The 19,619-nt window shown below is 45.3% G+C and overlaps 3 protein-coding genes across 9 annotated transcripts in view; 2 read left to right on the top strand and 1 right to left on the bottom strand.

Moving 5' to 3' along the window:
• SLC7A6 (solute carrier family 7 member 6) overlaps positions 1-12,482 on the top strand; it is a 35,321-nt gene extending 22,839 nt beyond the window's left edge. For 4 of the 7 annotated variants that reach the window (XM_069550206.1, XM_069550208.1, XM_069550207.1 and 1 more), the window contains 7 exons: positions 47-191; positions 814-937; positions 1,120-1,223; positions 3,466-3,562; positions 5,609-5,758; positions 5,876-6,059; positions 12,216-12,482. In XM_069550206.1, the coding sequence (XP_069406307.1) occupies positions 47-191; positions 814-937; positions 1,120-1,223; positions 3,466-3,562; positions 5,609-5,758; positions 5,876-6,059; positions 12,216-12,232 (821 nt within the window). In that variant the 3' untranslated portion in view covers positions 12,233-12,482. Of the gene's footprint in view, positions 1-46; positions 192-813; positions 938-1,119; positions 1,224-3,465; positions 3,563-5,608; positions 5,759-5,875; positions 6,060-6,618; positions 6,890-12,215 lie in introns of all 7 variants that reach the window. The other 3 variants (XM_069550203.1, XM_069550205.1, XM_069550204.1) reach the window with 1 other exon arrangement.
• Positions 9,905-16,304, bottom strand: SLC7A6OS (solute carrier family 7 member 6 opposite strand). Its single transcript, XM_069550214.1, has 5 exons — positions 16,055-16,304; positions 15,645-15,926; positions 12,094-12,297; positions 11,704-11,818; positions 9,905-10,696 (listed from the first exon to the last, which is right to left on the bottom strand). Exons 1-5 carry the CDS (start codon positions 16,247-16,249, stop codon positions 10,566-10,568), a joined length of 927 nt encoding a protein of 308 aa, XP_069406315.1. The 5' UTR covers positions 16,250-16,304; the 3' UTR covers positions 9,905-10,565.
• Positions 16,305-19,619, top strand: part of PRMT7 (protein arginine methyltransferase 7) — a 38,626-nt gene continuing 35,311 nt past the window's right edge. The window contains exon 1 of the mRNA XM_069550171.1: positions 16,305-16,424. The gene's annotated coding sequence lies outside the window, so the exon portion shown is untranslated. The remainder of the gene's footprint in view (positions 16,425-19,619) is intronic.

Here is a 19,619-nt window from a genome sequence, read left to right on the forward strand (position 1 = left end):
TTCCTCTTTCTCCTCTCTGCACCCCCACCTGCCTTTGCCCCCACAGGTCACTCTGAGCACTTTCAGGATGCCTTTAAGGGTTCCTCCTGGGATGTGGGAAACCTCTCTCTTGCCCTCTACTCTGCCCTCTTCTCTTACTCAGGTTGGGACACCCTTAATTTTGTAACAGAAGAAATCAAAAACCCAGAAAGGTAAAGGCGAGATCCCATTCTCCTCAACTTGGCTGAAACTCCTGCTGATAGTGGGTACACTTGCCCCCTCCCACCCTTCCTCCTTCATCTCTCATCACTTCTCCCTACTCCCCCCTTTTCCAGCTCGGAGGAATGAGGGGCTAGGATGGGAGTAAGGAGGGAAACCCCTGGCTCCTCACCCTCACGTTAATGTTGGAGGATCCCCAAGGTCCTTCCTGGAGAAGTCCTTTGGTGGGCCACAGCCAACCCAGCTGGGGCTGAGATGTTAAGACCTTGCACTGGTGCCGACACTGAAGCCTGGGGAACCAGAAGCTTACTCTAAGCAGCCAGGTCCCCAGCCTGTCCTCCAGTTCTTAAAGGACACTGCTGTTCCTTCAGAGGGACCCAGTGGTCCCACTGGGACAAGGATCAAATGTTCATCCTGAGTCATCTTCACAGAGAAGGGGCTTTCTTCCTCTCTCTCTCAGTAGAAAGAGCCCGGGGCATGGGACACATCCTGCCCTTAAGCCATGTGGGAAGGAGGAGTCAGTCTCAAAGATCCAGAGGCCAGGGAATTCCTGGGTAGCTCTGACCCTCAAGGAGAGGTTGGTTCCAGGTAGTCCTGTCTCATTTGTTCTGACAGAAATTTGCCCCTGGCCATTGGGATTTCTATGCCAATTGTGACGCTCATCTACATCCTGACCAACGTGGCCTATTACACAGTGCTGAGCATTTCTGATGTCCTTGGCAGTGATGCTGTGGCTGTGGTGAGTCTCTTGGGATCCCATTTGCTCGTCATCTTCTGATACTGAATGGCTAAACCTTCTGTTTCTGCAGCCACTCCATGTGGTGGGTCTGGGCCTGAGGGTAAACTTTGCAGCAGTGATGGCATTTCAGGAAGCTGTGGACACTGTCCTGTGCTGAGTGCCCTTCTGTGCTCTGTCCCCAGACATTTGCTGACCAGACGTTTGGTATGTTTAGCTGGACCATTCCCATTGCTGTTGCCCTGTCCTGTTTTGGGGGCCTCAACGCATCTATCTTCGCTTCATCAAGGTACTGTGTTTCTCCTTCACCGATAACACACCACAGTATCTAACTCTCTGAGGGTCTAGGTGAGTCCATCAGAGCCCCTTTCCCTTCTCTGTCTCTGGGACTTGCAGAGTGTATATGCGATCATGTAGTGGTTAGTACTCTGTGTTGTGTATTCGGGTGTGCACATGTGTGCTTGTCTTTGTGCAAACATTTGTATGCTGGGAGCTCACATTTTCGCCTGAGGTGAGGACAGATTGGTAAGAGGTTAAGGGAGGAAAGCAGTAGCTTGGACAGTAGCCATCCTCTTGGGGACCAGACTCTATGTTCCTGTGGATTATGCTGCAGGCCTAGCACAGGATTCATTTCTTGTGATGAATTATTATTGAGCATTTGCTGTGTACCTGTACTGGTACAGGACAACTCTGCCCCTCATGTCATGGAAAACACTGAGGCCAACAGGTAGGCTCCAGCTCTCTTCCCCACACAGGGACTTACCTGATAGAGCCCTGTTGTTTCAGAGAGAGGACTGTTTCTGCCTTTCCAGGCTGATTCTGCTACCTGATCCCAGGATTCCCAGGTTCTGGCTCTGCCAGTTGCCCCCAAATACTTAGGTAGTAGGTACATCCTGAGCTATCTTGTGGCATTGACAGGATGAAGGTAGGGGGCTCAGAGTGTGGACCTGCACATAAAGTGGACTGCAGCCATGTCAAGATAATGCACAGCTGTTTCCGCCTGTGTTACCTTCTTCACTTTCTCTTTATTACCCATTCTGCTGTCTTTGGCTCTGTACTAGCTACCTTTGCCTCACTTACACATCCTCTCCAGCATTCCACCTGCTCTACTGCTTCTCTACTTTAGTACAGCTACTAGCCTTGTGAACCTCTGACACCCTTCCACATGATAGCAGCAACTCCTGTGGCTCCACCTGGATGGCCCATAAATATCTCAAACTTAACATGCACTCTACCTGTTCTTGTCTCCAGTTGTGATCCATCAGCCCTCCTTACTTGGCCTCTTTTTTTTCTTTTCAGTGGAGGGAGCATATCACACAGCTTGTGGGATCTTAGTTCCCTACCCAGAGATTGAACCTGGGCCCTCAGCAGGGAAACCCAAAGTCCTAATCACTGGACCACAGGGAATTCCTAGCCTCTTGGCCTCTTGGTTTTTCCCTTGGTGTCCACCCTCATTTCCCAGCCTCAAATACATGCCCAGGCACAGAAGACCACCAGATGTGTCCTCCACCAGGGTGTCCGCCCTCATTCAGGCCCCCTTTCTTATGGGACTGTTGTCCCAGATGACCTTCTTGTCTGGCCTTCCCCCACACCCTGGCCCCTCCCTGTGTTAGCTGGCCTCAGTGATGCAACCAGAGTTTCTGTGTCAAGTCCAGTCAAGACCCTTACTCCTCCAGTCAAGTGGCCCTTTACTTTAGAGCCACTGCTGGCTCTTGGTGTTAGTTCAGTGTCCACAGCATGGCCTCATAAGCAAGTTCTTCCCAACACACTTCTCACATACCTTATCCTGGAACTATGGGCATTCTAGTATCAACCTTCAAAGAGGCTACACCCTTTCATTGTCTCAAACCTCTTTTGCCTTTGCCTATATTGTGTCCCCATCCAACACTCATCCTCTGGAAAACCCCAGCTCATCTTCCCAGCGCAGCTGTGATCATCTAAGGAGTTTTTTGTTTCCCAGCCCACCCCGAGCCAGGTGCTATGTGTACCATGATGCTGCTGACTACCTGGATGCTTTCACGCCTCTGCTGCTTTGTTTCCAGTCAGTAGAGCTCTTCAAATGCAGAGAGGAAGCTTGAGTTGTCTCTTTGAGCCCCAGGCTCTCCCTGACCTTTTATGTATCTAGAGCTCAGGGGAGATGAACAGAGGTCAGACAATCAGAAGTCTGGGTGCCCTTCTTTAAAAAGCCATTATGTTAAGTAGGAAGTCTGTGGGGTGCCAGAGTAGGGTACCCCAGGGGAGTGGATTGGGGTGCCAGTGGGTGATGGCAGGGTGAGGTATCAGTTGGGTGATGGTGAGTTGCATTGCAGAGGCATGGGGGTGTCAGTGGCTAAGAGTGGGTCATGGCTTATGGTGGAGATATCCGTGGATAAAAGAGGTGAAGGTTGGCTTGGTCATGCATAGAGAACATGGGAGGATCCTGAGAGACTGCCCCTGCAGGCTTCTGGGTCTGCCTGAGCCTAGTTTGAATGAGGAGTGTGGCTGCATGACTGAGTATAAGGATCCTCCTGACACATTTCTTGTTCTTCCAGGTTGTTCTTTGTGGGCTCCCGTGAGGGCCACCTCCCGGATCTCCTGTCCATGATCCACGTTGAGCGTTTCACACCTATCCCTGCTTTACTGTTTAACGTAAGCTGTGCTGGGGAGTGTGGGAATTGGACATATCTGTGTTGTACTCCTGCTGAGTCTATGACAGGACTGGTTGGGGCGAGGTATACTAGCTTCTTGGGATACTTCCTGAGCCTCTCAGTGTTTCTTTTACCCACAATTTTTAAAAACGTAAAAGTAAAACATAGAGAAGGTAAATGCTACAAAAGAATATAAAAGTGAATCAGTCAGATTTATCTATCTCTTCTTTCAGTGGCTTCTTTTTTTCTCCTCCTGCTCCTTCTAGCTCCTCATTTTTATTTTTTAAATCATACTTAGAAATCCGGGCCAGTGTATACCAGCTACCCTAGGAGCCTCTGTTCATATTGTAGGCATCATAGATTTCTATATAGTAGATGGCATTACAGTGTTTTCTTTCAACAAAATTAGTAAATGATGAAGTATTCTGACGGATGGAAGGAGTCCTGAAGAAGAACTGTCATTTGCTAATTTGCACTGAGGTGTTATTAGATGTAAAGGATAGCAAGGACCCTGAGGAAAGCCTTACTCCAAGATCTGAAATGTAGTTCATTGTTTTTATCATTTAGTTTCTTTTTTTTTTATGGTTTTATTACTTTTTTTTTGGTATTCATCTGGAGTTTATATCTGGTGAATGGAATGAGGAAGAGATTTACTTAGTTTTTTTTTTTTTTTACATGACTAGCCAACTATACCAATATCACTTATTGAATAGTCCATTTTTCTACATTTTCCAAACAAATTAAAACATTTTTTTTAGGATTTTTTTTGCTGTGCCTTGTAGCATACGGGATCTTAGTTCCCGGACCAGGAATCAAAGCTGTGCCTCCTGCAGTGGAAGTGCAGTATCTTAACCACTGGGCTGCCAGGGAAGTCCCCACAGTTTTCAAATTTTTATCATATGATAATTTTTTAGCGTGCTTATGTGCCATGTACAGTGATTTGCCCCTTAAATGTATAATCATCTCAATTTCTCCTTCCATCAGCACCAAGCTTTCTTATTTAGCTTTATACTGAATATTTGAGAACTAAAGCGGGGCTGAGGGTACTTCTTCAGTTCCCCTCTCCCCCTGAAATTTTCATGACAGTTCTCACCTGTTTATTTGTCTTGATAAACTGTGGTATCATTTTATCAAAATAAAAAATATCCTTAATATATTTATTGGAATAGCACTAAATGTATAAATTTAGGGCAGTCTGACATCATAGCTTTTAAATTAATCACCTTGCACCCTACTTTTCTCCTCTCAGTATTGGGTCTCCTTCTCTCTCTAGAATGGGCTCTTTTTGTTTTCAATCCTTTGTTGATAATCTGAAAAGACGGGTAGAGGGAACTCCATATCCTTGAAGTTAAAGCAAGTTAACCTTCTCCTCAGACTCTATAGCCCCTTACTCCTGTCTTCCAGAACTCTTGTTCCAGAGGGCAAATCCTATTATACTTCTTCCCAGGGGTATGGGTCTGTTTGGTAATCTGCATTTTTAAGGCTCCAGGATAGTGAGATGGTTCTGGAGACACTTCCTCCTTTTTCAGCCAGGTAGTTGGGACCCATGTATGACAGTCTCAGAGGGCACTGGGTGATTCACACTGAGGCTTGTGTATCACAGTGATGAGGGCCTCACTGTCTGCCATCAGAAGGGGAAAGGAGGGGAGGGATGTAGGAGGGGTGTTCAGGATGGGGAACATGTGTACACCTGTGGCGGATTCATGTTGATGTATGGCAAAACCAATACAATATTGTAAAGTAATTAGCCTCCAATTAAATTTAAATTAAAAAAAAGGGGGGGGGAAAGGAGTCTAGCTTGTTACTGAAGTGCTTGCGAAAAGAAGGGAGGCATTGAATGCAGGAAGAGCCCCCACAGAGACAGGAGGGAAGGCCAGTCTGGAGAATGAACCTATCTGATGCCAAGGGGGTCACTGAAAAGAGCCGGAGGTCATTGGTGAAGCTGAGTCAGCTCTCAGCCGATCTGGTGCTGACTGTTGAGTGACAGAGTCTCCGGGTGGTGGTGGTAACAGTGCCCGCTCCTTTTTCCTCTGCTCTCCCCTTCCAGTGCACCATGACACTCATCTACCTCACTGTGGAGGATGTTTTCCTGCTCATCAACTACTTCAGTTTCAGCTACTGGTTCTTTGTGGGCCTTTCTGTCGCTGGACAGCTCTACCTTCGCTGGAAGGAGCCTGATCGGCCACGACCTCTCAAGGTCAGTGACTCTGGGCAGACCAGGAGGGGTGGGCCATCTCTCCAAGGTCTTGCCCCTCTCCCATTCCCCCATTCCCTCATCACACTTTACCTAACATCTCACCTCTCTTCATTTCAGCTGAGCCTGTTTTTTCCCATCGTGTTCTGCATATGCTCCTTGTTTCTGGTGATCGTGCCCCTCTTCAGTGACACCATCAATTCCCTCATTGGCATTGGAATCACCCTCTCTGGGGTCCCTGTCTACTTCCTGGGTGTTTATCTGCCAGAGTCTCGGAGGCCACTCTTTATTCGGAATGTCCTTGGTGAGCTTCTCTTTGCCTATTACACACTGTGTGTGTGTGTGTGTGTGTGTGTGTGTGTGTGTGTACAAAGATGTGAGCTGCTCTTTGCCTATTACACACTGGCTGTGTGTGTGTGTGTGTGTACAAAGATGTGAGCTTCTCTTTGCCTATTACACACTGGCTCTGTGTGTGTGTGTGTGTGTGTGTACAAAGATGTGTGCATAGGTGGATGTGATGGCTAATGGCTTCCCCTTACTAGTGATATGCTGGAGACCTGGCTGCCCCTTTTGATCTTGACAAGATCACTTTAATTCTAACTTTAGAGTCCTATTTTGTGGTTAAACACCCCCTCCCTGAAAGTGCAGTCCATGTAGCAAGACAAGGAGTCACGCATCAGACCCTCTGGTTGGGTATGGAGTAGAGAACAGTGAGATTTGCTGGGGGTGAGCCTGGCACAGGGTGCCCAGGGGACAGGTGGGAGGAACCACGTACTTCAGTCAGCCTTGTGTTGTTTAGATTGGGGCTGTCATTCTGTCACTGAATATCAGTTTGCTAAATTCTCTTCTCTATTTTCATTTAGCTGCTATCACCAAAGTCACCCAGAAGCTTTGCTTTTGCGTCCTGACTGAGCTAGATGTAGCTGAAGAGAGACAGGTTGAGAGGAAAACTGAGTAGAGGCCAGAGGTGATATCCCCCAAGGCCTGGAAGGCTGCTACCTGTGGCCACAGCCACCAAAGTCCAGATTACAAGACTGTGTGGACCCAACCCTTTTGTGCTAAAGGAGGGCTGTTGGCCCACATTATGTAAGGGGGCTCAGGGCTGATGGCCTGCTCAGGTGTTCACTCTCATCGGTAAGCTTTGGGAGGAATCTCAGGGTTTGGGGCCAGCCTGAAGGTGGGGACTTCAGAGGGTGGTGGTGGGAAGAGGACTTGGGCAGTAGGGAAAGGGTGGTTCAGTTTTGTTCTGGTGAGTAGGTACAGCCCTTCCAAACACTTACTTGGTGAGTTGCACTGGGGGAGGAGGGAGTGCTAGGTTAACAGCTGGGGCTGTTGGTTTCTGAATTTGACATTTGAACCAGGAGTTTCTCTGAAGGGGCTGCTCTATGGGAAGTTTTCCTCTGACCAGGTCCAAGCACCTGACTTTAGAGGTCTGAAATGCTACCATTTCTTCCTCTGGCTCAGAATCCTTCCTTGGGGAGAGGGTTGTCTTCCATTATTTATTGATATTATTTAATCCAGAATACCACTTCCAGCAAAGCATTTGTCTTCATTAATTTACAGGATGTAATAGGCTGGTTGTATTTAAAAATTGAAAGCACCCCAAAGTGAGTCCCTCTAACCTTAGAGGTATCTATGTGGTGGTTGGTGAGACTCTGACCACAGATTTTTTTGCTTAGTTTTAGCACAGTTTTCTGTAAAGATTTTTTTTTTTTTTACTCCTGTACCAGTTACACTTTAGTATGTAGATAGGCCACATGTTAACAATCACCTGGCTCAAGTCCAGCAAGGACAGATGAACAAATGCAAGAGTCAGAAGCCTGGTAAAACTGCTACTTTGAAGGCTAATCTTTATTTTACTTGAGACCTTAGTTCTTTGCTCTAGTTGGCAAATCCCTGGTTTCTGGTATGAAGTCTAAGAAGGCAGAAACTGTCCTAGGATTCGATGAATCACTTGAATTCTTTCAGCTGTCAATGGCTTAGAGACAATTTCTGGGACCCAAGCTGACAAGTAAGTTGTTCCTCTCTGTAAGGGCTGCTATGAGGGGCTGCTGTGCAGACCCATGCAAGCCCATTGTGGTGCTAGAAGCGGTCATTTTCCTGGAAACCTCACATCAGGCTGCATCCTCCTCCTTGTCCCCGACACCAGGCTTTGTTTACATTCTGAGCCACCTTGGTGTGGGTCATCGGGACAATGCACTCCTCTTCTGCCTGCCTCCTCTTGCCTGAGGTTTGGGGGGGCTGCAGTCTCAAGAAGAGCTTGGTACTTGTGGGAACTTGTTTTCTCCTTGTGGACATCAGTGACGACTCTGGAATAAAGCTGCTTCCACCTCCACCTGGCTCTTCAGCAGACTCAAAATCAGAAGCAACTAATTCTGGTGCTTAGGCTGCGCTTTAGCACCCAGGTGTGGCCAGTGGTACATCTGACATAATGGATGTTCCTTTATGGGCCGCCAGGCTGCACTGGATTGGACAGCCGTCCAGTGTTGCTTCCAGAAGCCCATCCTGGACCCAGAAGAACCTCCTGGCTTGGTATGTCCCCATGGGGTTCTTGTCCTTAGATTTTGAAATCAATCAATGATAAAGGCAAGAACTGAGGCAATCTACCTTTCCGAGCATTCTTCTCCACCATGCTGGCCCTAGCTGCAGACAAGGGAGTGACCTTGGTCATGCTTGCTCAATTAAGGCAATTGAGAGGAGCATGCTCACAGCTGCCTTTGGTTCTGGGTATGCCTCTGTGAGAACACAGGAGTACATTCCTCCTGTCACGGGTTGTGGATTTTCCTGACAACAGGGAGTCTTTTGCAATGGCTGACTTGCCCGGACTATGTAAACATTACTCCTGTCTGACCCAAGCTGGCACCTTCCCAGGGATCCTCTGGAGCTAATCCTTTGACTACACTTGTCTTGAAGGATCCCCCACCCATACTTTTCTTCACTGAAGTAAATGACCAGCTTATCTCAGGAACTTGTCTCCCAGTGGCTGCCAGGGAAGCAAGGGCCTCATGCTCTAGGTTCCCTCATACTTGCTTAGTGAGCCAGGTCACCCCATTACCGGATGGTGACCATGTTCTTCCCCTGTGTTGGATACAGACTTCTCCCACGAACCCTTCTGAGGGAGGGAGGCCAGAGACTCCCTACAGCACTACAGCTTTGTAGTATAATTAATTTCTTCGAGGTCTTTGTTGTTGATCTTTCAGTTCTTCTCATGGTGTGCTAATCCTTCTGCAGTGGGTAGTTTGTGAAGCTATCAGCCCTTTAATATTGGCAAACTTTAATGAGTTCATAAGAGCAGTGTGCACATTATAATAGCAGAGTGGTTTTCAATCCTTTGCTTCTGTGCCTGCAGAAGACTGAGATGACTGGTATTAAACCTGGAAGTTGTTGCCTGTTACTTGCAGGACTAAACTGCACCTTAGTGGATACTTAGGATAGGAAACCAAGTCTGTCTGTTGGTTTTATAACTGCAGGAGTAGGACAGAATTGAGTAACTTTAGGAGGTTTAACAACTTCATGTAGTTAAGAATATAGGCAAAGATACACATAAAGTGAAATGGGTAGAGGTAGGATAGAAAAGCAGAAATGCTTAGGCAATCTTAGAATGGGCAGGAAGACATTTCCTTGTTTATCTTCCCTGTGAGAATGAGTCTGTGCCCCAGGGCAAGGGGGCACACCTTGAATTGAAGGTTCTGTGTACTGTTTCCCTAGACCTGTGCAACATGGTAGCTACCAGCCATAAAGAGCTAAAGTATTCAAAAAGAGCTAAAGTATTCAGTTCCTCCATTGCAGTAATCACATTTCACATGCTCAACAGCCATATGTGGCTAATGGGTTCTACTGCACAGTGCAGATAGAGAACATATTCGTCATTACAGAATAAATGCCATCTTAGTCAGAGTTAAGGCATTTGTGGTTTGGAAAGGAGTAGGGACAGAGTTTGCTTACAAGAGATACCAGTTTTGGTAACAATATTGGTCCTTTTGACAGCAGTTTGTTTTCGGTGACTGCTGTGACTAGTTAAAACATTTCTCAGTGGAAAGCCAAGTTTAAAGCCACTTGCTTTAAGTCCTCAGTGTTTGAAACTTCTCACTCCCTTTTGGCAGATGTTAGGGGGAGCAGGGAATATGGCAGGAAAACATGTAAGACAGATTTTACTTGCTCCCAATGTTCAAAGCTTTTATTAAATACATTTATATATACCTTGTTCCTTGGCACCACTGCCAGAGGAAACAAGCAATCTTTACACATGTTATCAGAGTAGGAAGCAGGGAGGTAGGGATAGCTGTTTAAAACCTCACATCACAGGCAGATTCTACTTCCTTTCCTAATGGCCATTACTGTCCAGTCTGTGCCACTTCAAGGGACTCACTGCAGCCTTTCTAGAGTCCCTCTATCAAGAGAAACTGGCTTTTACTAGAGGCAGGTAACCTGGAAAAGCCCAGTCTTAGTGCTGATAAAATGAGACTCTCTTCCACTTAACTGGTTTCAGCGTAGGAGGAGAATGGGAATGCTGGGAAAACGCCTGGGCCAGGAAGCTTCGCTTTTATAGCATTTCCCCCCGTGGACTGTAGGGTTGATTTTTTTAATTTTTTTTTTTTTTTAAGGGTTGATTTTTGATCAAGATAAACAGGCCCTACAGATAGTAGAAAGGACATTCCCTTAGTGCATGTTTTCCCTGTGGTGGAATGGTGCTGGTGGATATGCTTTTTCTTTCCCTATATTAGAGTAGGAGGATGCTGACTACTGTGGTGGACCCTGCAGTCACAGATCCCCCAGGGGCTTGTAGAACCTCGTGGTTATCACAGGATCATCAGTCTGAATCGAGGTCATGGGGGCTGTCATAGTCAAACTCCTTCTGCACATCCAAAGGGTATTTGCTCCACATTGGTGGTCTGCTGTTGTCTCTTTCCTCTTCGCTGACGCTGCTGTAATTGTCAGAGCCTAGAATAAGATAATAGGAATGGGCTCTAATTGTATGGTTTTCTAAATGACCACAAAAGTCCCTTCCCTTCTCAAAAAAGTGTTTTGTATTATAAAATACTTGCTAGAATATAGAACAATTAAAAAGCAATAAAATTCTTACCATGTAAACCAAGCCCTTTAACAATGGAGTGTTTCATCATTTCTCCCCTAAGTATGGGACTTTTTTTTTTATTATAACAGTTGTAGTCATATTGCACATCTAATTTTGTTCCCTGCCACTTCCCCAGTAGAATATTCCATAGTTGAATTGTTCCTCTGTTACCAAACACCAAGCAATTCAAGGGTGGTGCCAGCGCATCCTTCCTTTCTCTTCCCTGAGGTACCTAGTCTGTGTTGTTATATTTGTAAATGCACCAATTTACAAGTACCTGAGAAAACCCTGGGACTACCCCTACTGATGAATCTCTCCAGCACTTCATTCAGAGAAGGGAAAAGGACTGTTGGTAGGCAATGACAGAACTAAGGATTTGAACCCAGGCCTGACTGACATTATACCTCCAGCAGCCCCCATGGAAACACTGGTCCTTGCATCTCCTACCACTCCAACAGCTAGTGGTTGAGCTGCTGCTGCTGCTGCTAAGTTGCTTCAGTCGTGTCCGACTCTGTGTGACCCTATTGACGGCAGCCCACCAGGCTCCCCCATCCCTGGGATTCTCCAGGCAAGAACACTGGAGTGGGTTGCCATTTCCTTCTCCAATGCATGAAAGTGAAAAGTGAAAGTGAAGTCGCTCAGTCGTGTCTGACTCTTAGCGACCCTACGGACTGCAGCCCACCAGGCTCCTCAGTCCGTGGAATTTTCCAGGCGAGAGTACTGGAGTGGGGTGCCATTGCCTTCTCCAGTGGTTGAGCTAGTGGAGCTCAAATGGCAGAAAAGGAAAACCAGCTAAGATATACCTGCCAATCTTGCTCACACCTCAGTCCCAGATCCCATCAATCCCTCCCCAACCAGGGCTGCTATTACCTACCTCTGGAATCTTCGTCACTGTTCTCCTCCTCTGGGTACTCATTGCGCCAGTTATTCTCACTGTTTTCGTCATCATCATCATCATAAATGTCCTCTGGTTGTTGGTCGTCATTCACCTGCACATCTCAACACAAATGTGAGTGTAAGTCAAAACCTCTAAAGGTATGCTCTGAGGGAAGCTATTAGCAGACCAACTTGGAGAGACATCATTTAAGGGTGATGTGTGAAAAAGAGAAAACGGAGCAGTCTGCTAGTGGCTATAGTAACCTCAGGCATTTATAATAATTTTTTCCTTTTAAGCAAGGGTAAGAACAATGATTATGAATAGAACCTAGGGAGGCAAAGCAAGGGATTGGGTCATAAGCTTAGGCTGCTTCATGGGGCCCCTTACCAACTCCCACTCGTGGCTGTAGGGCTGCACAGAGAGGATGTTCTCAATCCATCTTGGAGTCGCCCTTTCCAAATAGTAAATGTCATACACAAAGTCGTCCTTTTGTTCCTTCTGATGCCCAGAACTTGGTCCATATTGAGAGACATTCAACCCCTCACGGATCAACTCTACACAGTTGCAGAGGATCACATCTGGGTCAGATTTCTGTAAAGTGAACAGCAGATGACACGTGCATAACCTAAAATATGGATGTTCCAAGAAGAAGAACCTAAGAGCTTGGTGAAGGAAGCCTTCCTGCAGTTCTATGTGGAATTCAAGATTCTTATCCCCATGGCCAACTAGTCTCTTTTCATTTATCTATGAAATAAAACAACAGTCTATAAAATTAACATGTAGTAGTACTTTTACAGGAGAAGCTTACAAGATAAGCGTCCTACTCTTCTGCGGGTTGACACAAGAGAGCCCACAGGAACACTAGAGGAAGGGGAGAGCCAGCACAAGTGGTTCATCTCAACCCAGGCTCTGCTTCTGCAGGTCTTCTCTGAGTTCCTTTGATATGATGTTCTCCCTTTGGAGATCCACAGGCCCACTGCAGCACCCCTAGTTGACAATCAAATGGGTCTGTATTTTGTGTGGCCACCTCTAGGGCCCTAAGGGCGTTTCTTGGACTAATACCTGGTGCCTAGTACCAGCCATCACCCACCACTAGCTTGCTCACACTGACATGCTGCTTTTGCTCACAAACTAGGAGGGGACTCGATAATCCTTTTTCTGATAGTTTGAGATGTACTGCCCCAGAACAGAACTTGCCCAGGTAAGATGTGCTCCAGTGGCAAGAGGCTGTGTTATCCAGGGTAGCATGGGTTAATTTGGAAACGAGAGGGACATGCTGCAAGTCACTCTTGACAGGTTTATCACTGAAAGTTGTACAGCTCAAACCAAACACCATATGGGGGGAAGAGGGTGTGTCCCATGGTCAAGGGAGATAGAGGGAGAGCAATGTTCTCATCTTTTACAAGCTAAACAGAATTAATTCTTCCTTGTTCCAAAGTTAAGAACTAGACATGTCAGGTTTTGTGAAGACTCTTGACCAACCTCAAAGCTGTTTACAAGAAAAGTTCTGACTGTAACTCACAAGTCCACAGACCTCAGTTCAAATTATGCAGCCATTAAATATTAAAAAATTTACAGAAGTTAGCAAAACAAAAATGCTAGACATAGAAAATAAACCAGTTTTATTCCAGTTATCTTTGGGACGGGGGTAAAATGAATGTATTTTCTCCCACTTTATTTTTTGAGGCTACACCTGACCAGGGATTGAACCCACACCCCCTGCAGTAGAAGCAAGGAGCCTTAACACTGCACTGCTAAGGAAGTTACCTGCCCCTCCCTTTATTTTGCTTTCTTCATAAAAGAAAAAAAATTTTAGATCTAGTCTGTTTCTTTACCTATATTTTCAATTATGCTACATACTGTTGTTATTTTTCCATCTTGCCAGTCCTGGTTACCAATTTAATGGTCTAACCTGTTGTATATGTCAGTTTCTATATATAATCGTTAGCTTACATACACAGCACTGTGATGAACGTGTCATTTCTTGCATTTGAAAAATGGAGATAAGAGTATGGGTTTTGTGAGGAAAAAATGAGTTAAAGTAAAAAAAAAAATCTAGCATAGTACTGGACACATTACTTAGTATACGAACAGTAGCTTTTGTTAATACCATAGCTATTTGCTTCTGTGGAATTATTTCCCTAGGATAAATCCTGGGGGTGAGGTTGCTATCACTAATTTTAAAGTTTCTTTAGATTTTTGGATGGCTTTAGCGTGCAAACAATAAAAATAGTTTGAAAAATAGGCTCCAGTGTATTTTTAGGATGCCTGATATTACTGTAATGCATCAATTTTAAGCACTACAATCATGTACAGTTTTAGTCAGAGCCTCGCCAACAGTGTTATCAGCAACGCTTTTCCCAGTCATCTAGTAAGCATAAAACCTCAAGTGTGCTTTCAGTTTAAATTTATGTTTTTTAATAATCTGCAAACATTTTTGATGGGTTTACAGTGTGTACTGCATTGTCGGGAACACCTGTGTTCAGATCCTTCCTAGCTTATCTACTAATTTTTCTTAGATTATTTAATGGGCTATTTAACTGACTTGATTCCACTGAACATGGGTTCACTTTTAAAATGTGTTAACTTATGACAGTCTGGAATTAGTTTTGGTAAAACAGATGACTATCATGTCCAGGTATACTAGTAATACAATTATACATTTTTTGCTTGATATATTTTGAATACAAATTTCATTTTGGGGGGCTTCCCTGGTGACTCAGTGGTAAAGAACCTGCCTGCATTGGCAGGCATGGGTTCAATCCCTGTTCCATGAAGATCACACATGCCTTGGAGTAACTAAGCCTATGAGCCACAACTGCTGAGCTCGTGCTCTAGAGCCTGGGAGCTGCAACTTCTGAGTCCACGTGTTGCAACTACTGAAGGCCGTGTGCCCTAAAGCCTGTGCTCTGCAACAAAACAAGCCACCACAATGAGAAGATCGTGCACTGCAACTAGGGGGTGGCCCCCACTCACCGCAACGAGAGAAAAGCCCAGGCAGCAACAAAGACCCAACATAGCCAAAAACTGTTTCGTTTTTCATTTTTTAAACTTCAAAAACCATTAAAAGGAATGATATTTGAAAAATGTTTATTAAGAGAAGGCATACCTTATTGAGAATTTTCTATTTCTCTGATCTTATTGCATGTAGTTGACTTTGTTTTTTGCAAGTGAGGTACTAATTTAGAAAATGTAATTAGTAGAAAGTAACACAATTAAATGTGAGGAAGACGTGCATTCTAATCCTAAATCTGCCTCAAACTTGGTATGCTACCCAGGCCTGGACCTTTAATCTTTCTTTCATGAGTTTTCCCATCGGCTTTATTTTTACATTGGTCAAAATCTCCAGGGATTCCCCATCTCAGGGTGAAAGGCAAGGTGTCCTTTCAAGTACTGACTTGAAAGGATCTAGCAGATACCCTCTTCCAAGATTCCTATCTTCTCCCAACTCACTGGGCTCCAGGCACATTGACCTTGCAAACACCGGACAAATTTGGCTTCTGGGTCTCTGCACTTACAGCTCCTCAGTATGGAATCCCCTTCCCCAAGACATCTGCAGTGCCTAGCCATTCACCTCCTTCAAGTCTTCACTCAAAAGTTATTTCAGTGAAAATGACACTGAAATAGGACCACCCTTTTCCTCTTTTCTTTGCCCCTTTTATGGCCCATATCACCATGTGATACTGAAATTATATGTTTGATGTTTCTCTTCTCTACCTGAATGCTGGGTCCTCATTGCTGTACCCACAGAACCTAAGAATCAAACCTGGCGCTGAGTAAATGTCGAATGGATAACCTAACCTGAAAATTGTGGCTATCAAGCTGGATGGATCATCCATCTCTGAAGTGAGGCCACGTGTACCCTCTTCAACTGTGTGCTGACTTTGGGCACTATTTGTCCAGAGAAGCCCAGAGCTCGACTCCGGGGCTGTACTCACTTTGCAGGAGATCGCGGCGGCGGCGGCGACCTCTGCATCTTCTTCGTGGACCAGGTCTAATAGCTGAAAGCTTGCGTCGTCGGCGGCTTTTGGGGTTCCTGACGCATCCTCGGACTCCAAGCTGTCCGAGGGAATTCCCGAGGATCGGTGGCTAGAGACTACTCTGTAGCGGCCTTCCTGTCGGATCTCCCGAGCAGAGGCGCGGAGATGATGGCGGATACGTTGCTGGCTGCCCTGGGACGGGCGCAGGGCGGCCCGCAGGAGCGGCTGGACTGGCTCCTCCTAGGGTGGGGGGAGAAGCAGAGGTGTGGGGCGGCATAAACAGGGGTTGGTGAAAGGGTCACGGATAAGGATGCAACCCAGCTGTACCCTAAGATCCCCTTCACAGCGGCTCCTTCCCGGCCCAATACCTGTGAGCGCACGGTGGCCACCAACTGGAAGATATTATTTTCTGCTGCTCTCTCCAGATCCTCTGGAGACGTCTTTGGAGTTTCCAATTCAACTGCGCTGGAGCGGAGGCGTTTACAAGCGAGGACCAAAGCCTCGGCGGGCTCTGCGCCGAGCTTCCGCTTCACCCGGAGGACAGCTGTACTTCCAGCCTCCATAGCGGCTGCCGTGAAGCATTGTGGGAATGTGTTGGGTGTGACGGAAAAGCTTTTCAGTTCCGCTTCCGGGCCCCGCCCCCGGCACACAGCGAGGCTAGGGAGGTCCTGGCTTCCCACGCCTGTCGCGGCAGGATGGCGGTGGCGCACGAAGTGAATGGAGCTGTTCCCGCGTCGGGTGAGACGCTGGACGGGTTGGGAAGGTGGGGTCGCGGTTGAAGGCTCGAATGCAGCCAGAAACGTACTCAGCCCACGGCCTCGGTCGTACTTGAACACTGAGGTACACACCTCTTCGGGACTCCGAAGGAACTTCTAGAGTCCTCGTGGGGAGGCTCAGAGCTCCCGAACCGGCGGTAGTGCGGGTCTCTAGGGGGTCCCCGCCTCTGCCATTCAGTCGGGTAATTGCTTCTGGCTTGGCTTGTGACTGAGCACCTAAGCGGGGAATACCTGGCGTCTCCCTTCAGCGACAGAGACCCGCGCCTCAGTCTTTGGGAGCTTCGGCTATCGCACCCTGACTGGTCCACGGTCCCCTGGTTCAAGGGGACCCAGTCACAGTGTTCTCAGTAGTTGGAAACCAGTCTGTTTACCACACATTGGTCAGAGAGTCCCTGTAAAAGCGTACACCCATCGTTTGTTGTTCAGTCGCTCAGTCGTGTCCGACTCTTTGCGACACCCGCCGTAGATACTCCTTTGCTTAAAACCGTTGAGTGCATCTAGAACAAAATCAAAACACCTTTCGAAAGTCAGCATGGCACAACGGTTTGCAGAAGCCCACATGCCTAATCTCCCATCATTTCCTCTGTTCAAAGTGCTTCAGTCACTCAGACTTTTGTAACTCTGCACCTAATTCTTGACATTTTACGTCGTGTTCTTGGAAAAGTTGGGGTAAGGATTCCTGAAATATGAGCACTACACTATCATAGCTTTTAACCCGGCTTATCTTTCAGGCCTCAACTTAGATACTGTTTTTCTCAGAAAGCTTTTCCATAACTTTGTTGTTCTCTTTCATAGCACCCTGTGCATTTCCTTTCTTGCCCTCAGGTAGTCTAATTATTTTATTTACTCTTTTTCTCTCATTAGGATCTATAAATTCTTGGAGGACAAGAACCTCCTTTCTCTTTATGGTAGTCCTCCAGTCCTAATACAGTACCTGGCATACAGAAGGTGCCTAGTAAATTCTGAGTGACTGAACCAGAGGTCTACTCTGAAATCTGACTAGTAAAGCAATTAAGGCTTGGCAGTTGATTTCCATCCCCTCCTCGTAATAACCATGTGATTACACAGCTCTTGGAGAATGAGGAGGAGATTAGAGTATCCTTATCCTGACTCTAGACTGTGGGCTACTTCTGGGAGAGAGGACAAGTCATAGTAATACATGAGGGGATTCATGTGTGGAAGATACGTAGTGTTCACCCAGAGAGGTTACAGGACATAGTTTCTGTCCTCAAGCATTTATTTAGATTTATATAAAACCAGTGACTGCTTTAAAGTTCTGAAAAGACACTGTGGTCCTAGTTACAGCCTCTGCAACATCATAGCTGCAAAGAGAATTCCGTAAATTACAGTACTTTACTTCCCTTTAGCCTTTAAGTGACTTCACGATTGATTACACATGGACCAGAGGATAAGGGTTTTAGGAGTCTCCACAATATGGACCCCATCAACGTGTTTGACTTCTTGTTCAATGGAACTTCAGGTTAATTTATTAAAGGTTCATTGTGCATGATTTTTTAAGCCTATCTCATCTGGTAAAGTACTTTCTCCCTTCCCCCGTCTAAATCCTACCCATCTTTTAAACTTCTTTCTACTACAGCATTTGTTGGAAGTGTTTTCTAAAGCATATTACAGATTATGGTAGTTCTAGATACTCTCCCTTTTAATGACATTAGCTTATGAGACATGCAGAGCTGATTCTAGCAGTGCTTTTCAAGCTGTAGGTTGAAACCCTTTGGTGAGTTATTAAAACCATTTAGTGGATTATGACCTGCATGACAAATAAAAATTAAATATAGTGGACTATATCAGAGGGTCTTGCCTACATGAAGACTAAGTAATTGTTTTGTGAAACTTTATATTGCGTGTGTGTGTTGTGTCTCAAGGTAAAATATATTTCTTACTGGGTTGTCAGAAAGCTTGATAACCACTAAATTAGAGAGTAGATATACTAAAGTAGAGTTTTGCTGAAGGACTAATTGACTACTTTCAACCAGGCTAGTGACTGAGTCTTTTCAGAAAAGATTGTTCCCCATCCTCTAGTATAAGAATTCAGAGTTTGCTTAGTTTAGATGACTTCAGAAGAAAGTCAATAACTCTGGCCAGTAAAATGCCTTACAAATGTTTAGGGTCTTGCGGAGTAGGCATTCTTTCTAATGTTTACAGATGATGGATCAGTGCTTATCAAGGAATGAAGGAAAGTGTGGAACACTTGCTGTTTTTTGAATAGTAAGACAGAGGGCACTGTGAGAGGCCATGTCTGCTAAGAAGTACCTTCAGACTTTGAGCTGCGGTATTGCTCTCAGAAATAGATCTTTGGCGGGAAACAGGCCATATAAGACATTTATCTGGTGACATTTCATTTATTCGAAGCCTTTTATTTTAGATGAAGAAAGTTAAAATTGCTTTTAAAATTCAGTACTGAGTAGATAAGAAGTAATTGACATAACAGTAATATAATAACATAATAATATAACAATAGTGAGGCACTAAGAATGACAGTATAATTACAAAAAGGACAATTACTGTTACTGGCCTTTGTGGATTCCATTCTTTTCCCTTCATTCCTATAGGTAACCACTGTCATCATTCCCTATTACGCTTTTGGTGTGATCCCTGAAGACTATATTTTCTGTTGCATAATTATGAATTTCATGTGAATACAATCGTGTATACTCTGTGGTTTGCTTATTCTTTGGCTTGGTGTTATATTTTGGGGATTGTTCATGTTTGAATATTAGCTATGATTTATTTGCTCAGGTGAGGTTTACTTAGGTGATTTGAATTACTATTTCTTTGCATATTTCCTTAAACTAAATGTTTACTATTCTAAGACAGTATTGCTGACACTCCTTTACCACCACCTCAGTCTCTTTGTGTTCTCCCTTTTCCTTCTAGCCCTTTCTTCTGCTTTATTTCTCTTCTCACCTGCCTTCACCTGATGCTGTACTCAGGTGCAACTCTGAGGCTCATTTGACCCCATTGAAACCATGGAGGCCTGCTGAAGTTTCCAGATAGCTTTCTGAATTTTTGTTTTAATGATTTTTGATGTTGTGTGCTGAATATAAAACTAAGTAACTCTTGATGGGAAGATCGAAATTCTGATGAACAAATATTTTCAGTGTCTTGACATTTCCATCCATTTCATGAGTTCTTTTTC

Source organism: Ovis canadensis, chromosome 14, assembly GCF_042477335.2.
Source record: "Ovis canadensis isolate MfBH-ARS-UI-01 breed Bighorn chromosome 14, ARS-UI_OviCan_v2, whole genome shotgun sequence".
NCBI classification, from domain to species: Eukaryota; Metazoa; Chordata; class Mammalia; order Artiodactyla; family Bovidae; genus Ovis; species Ovis canadensis.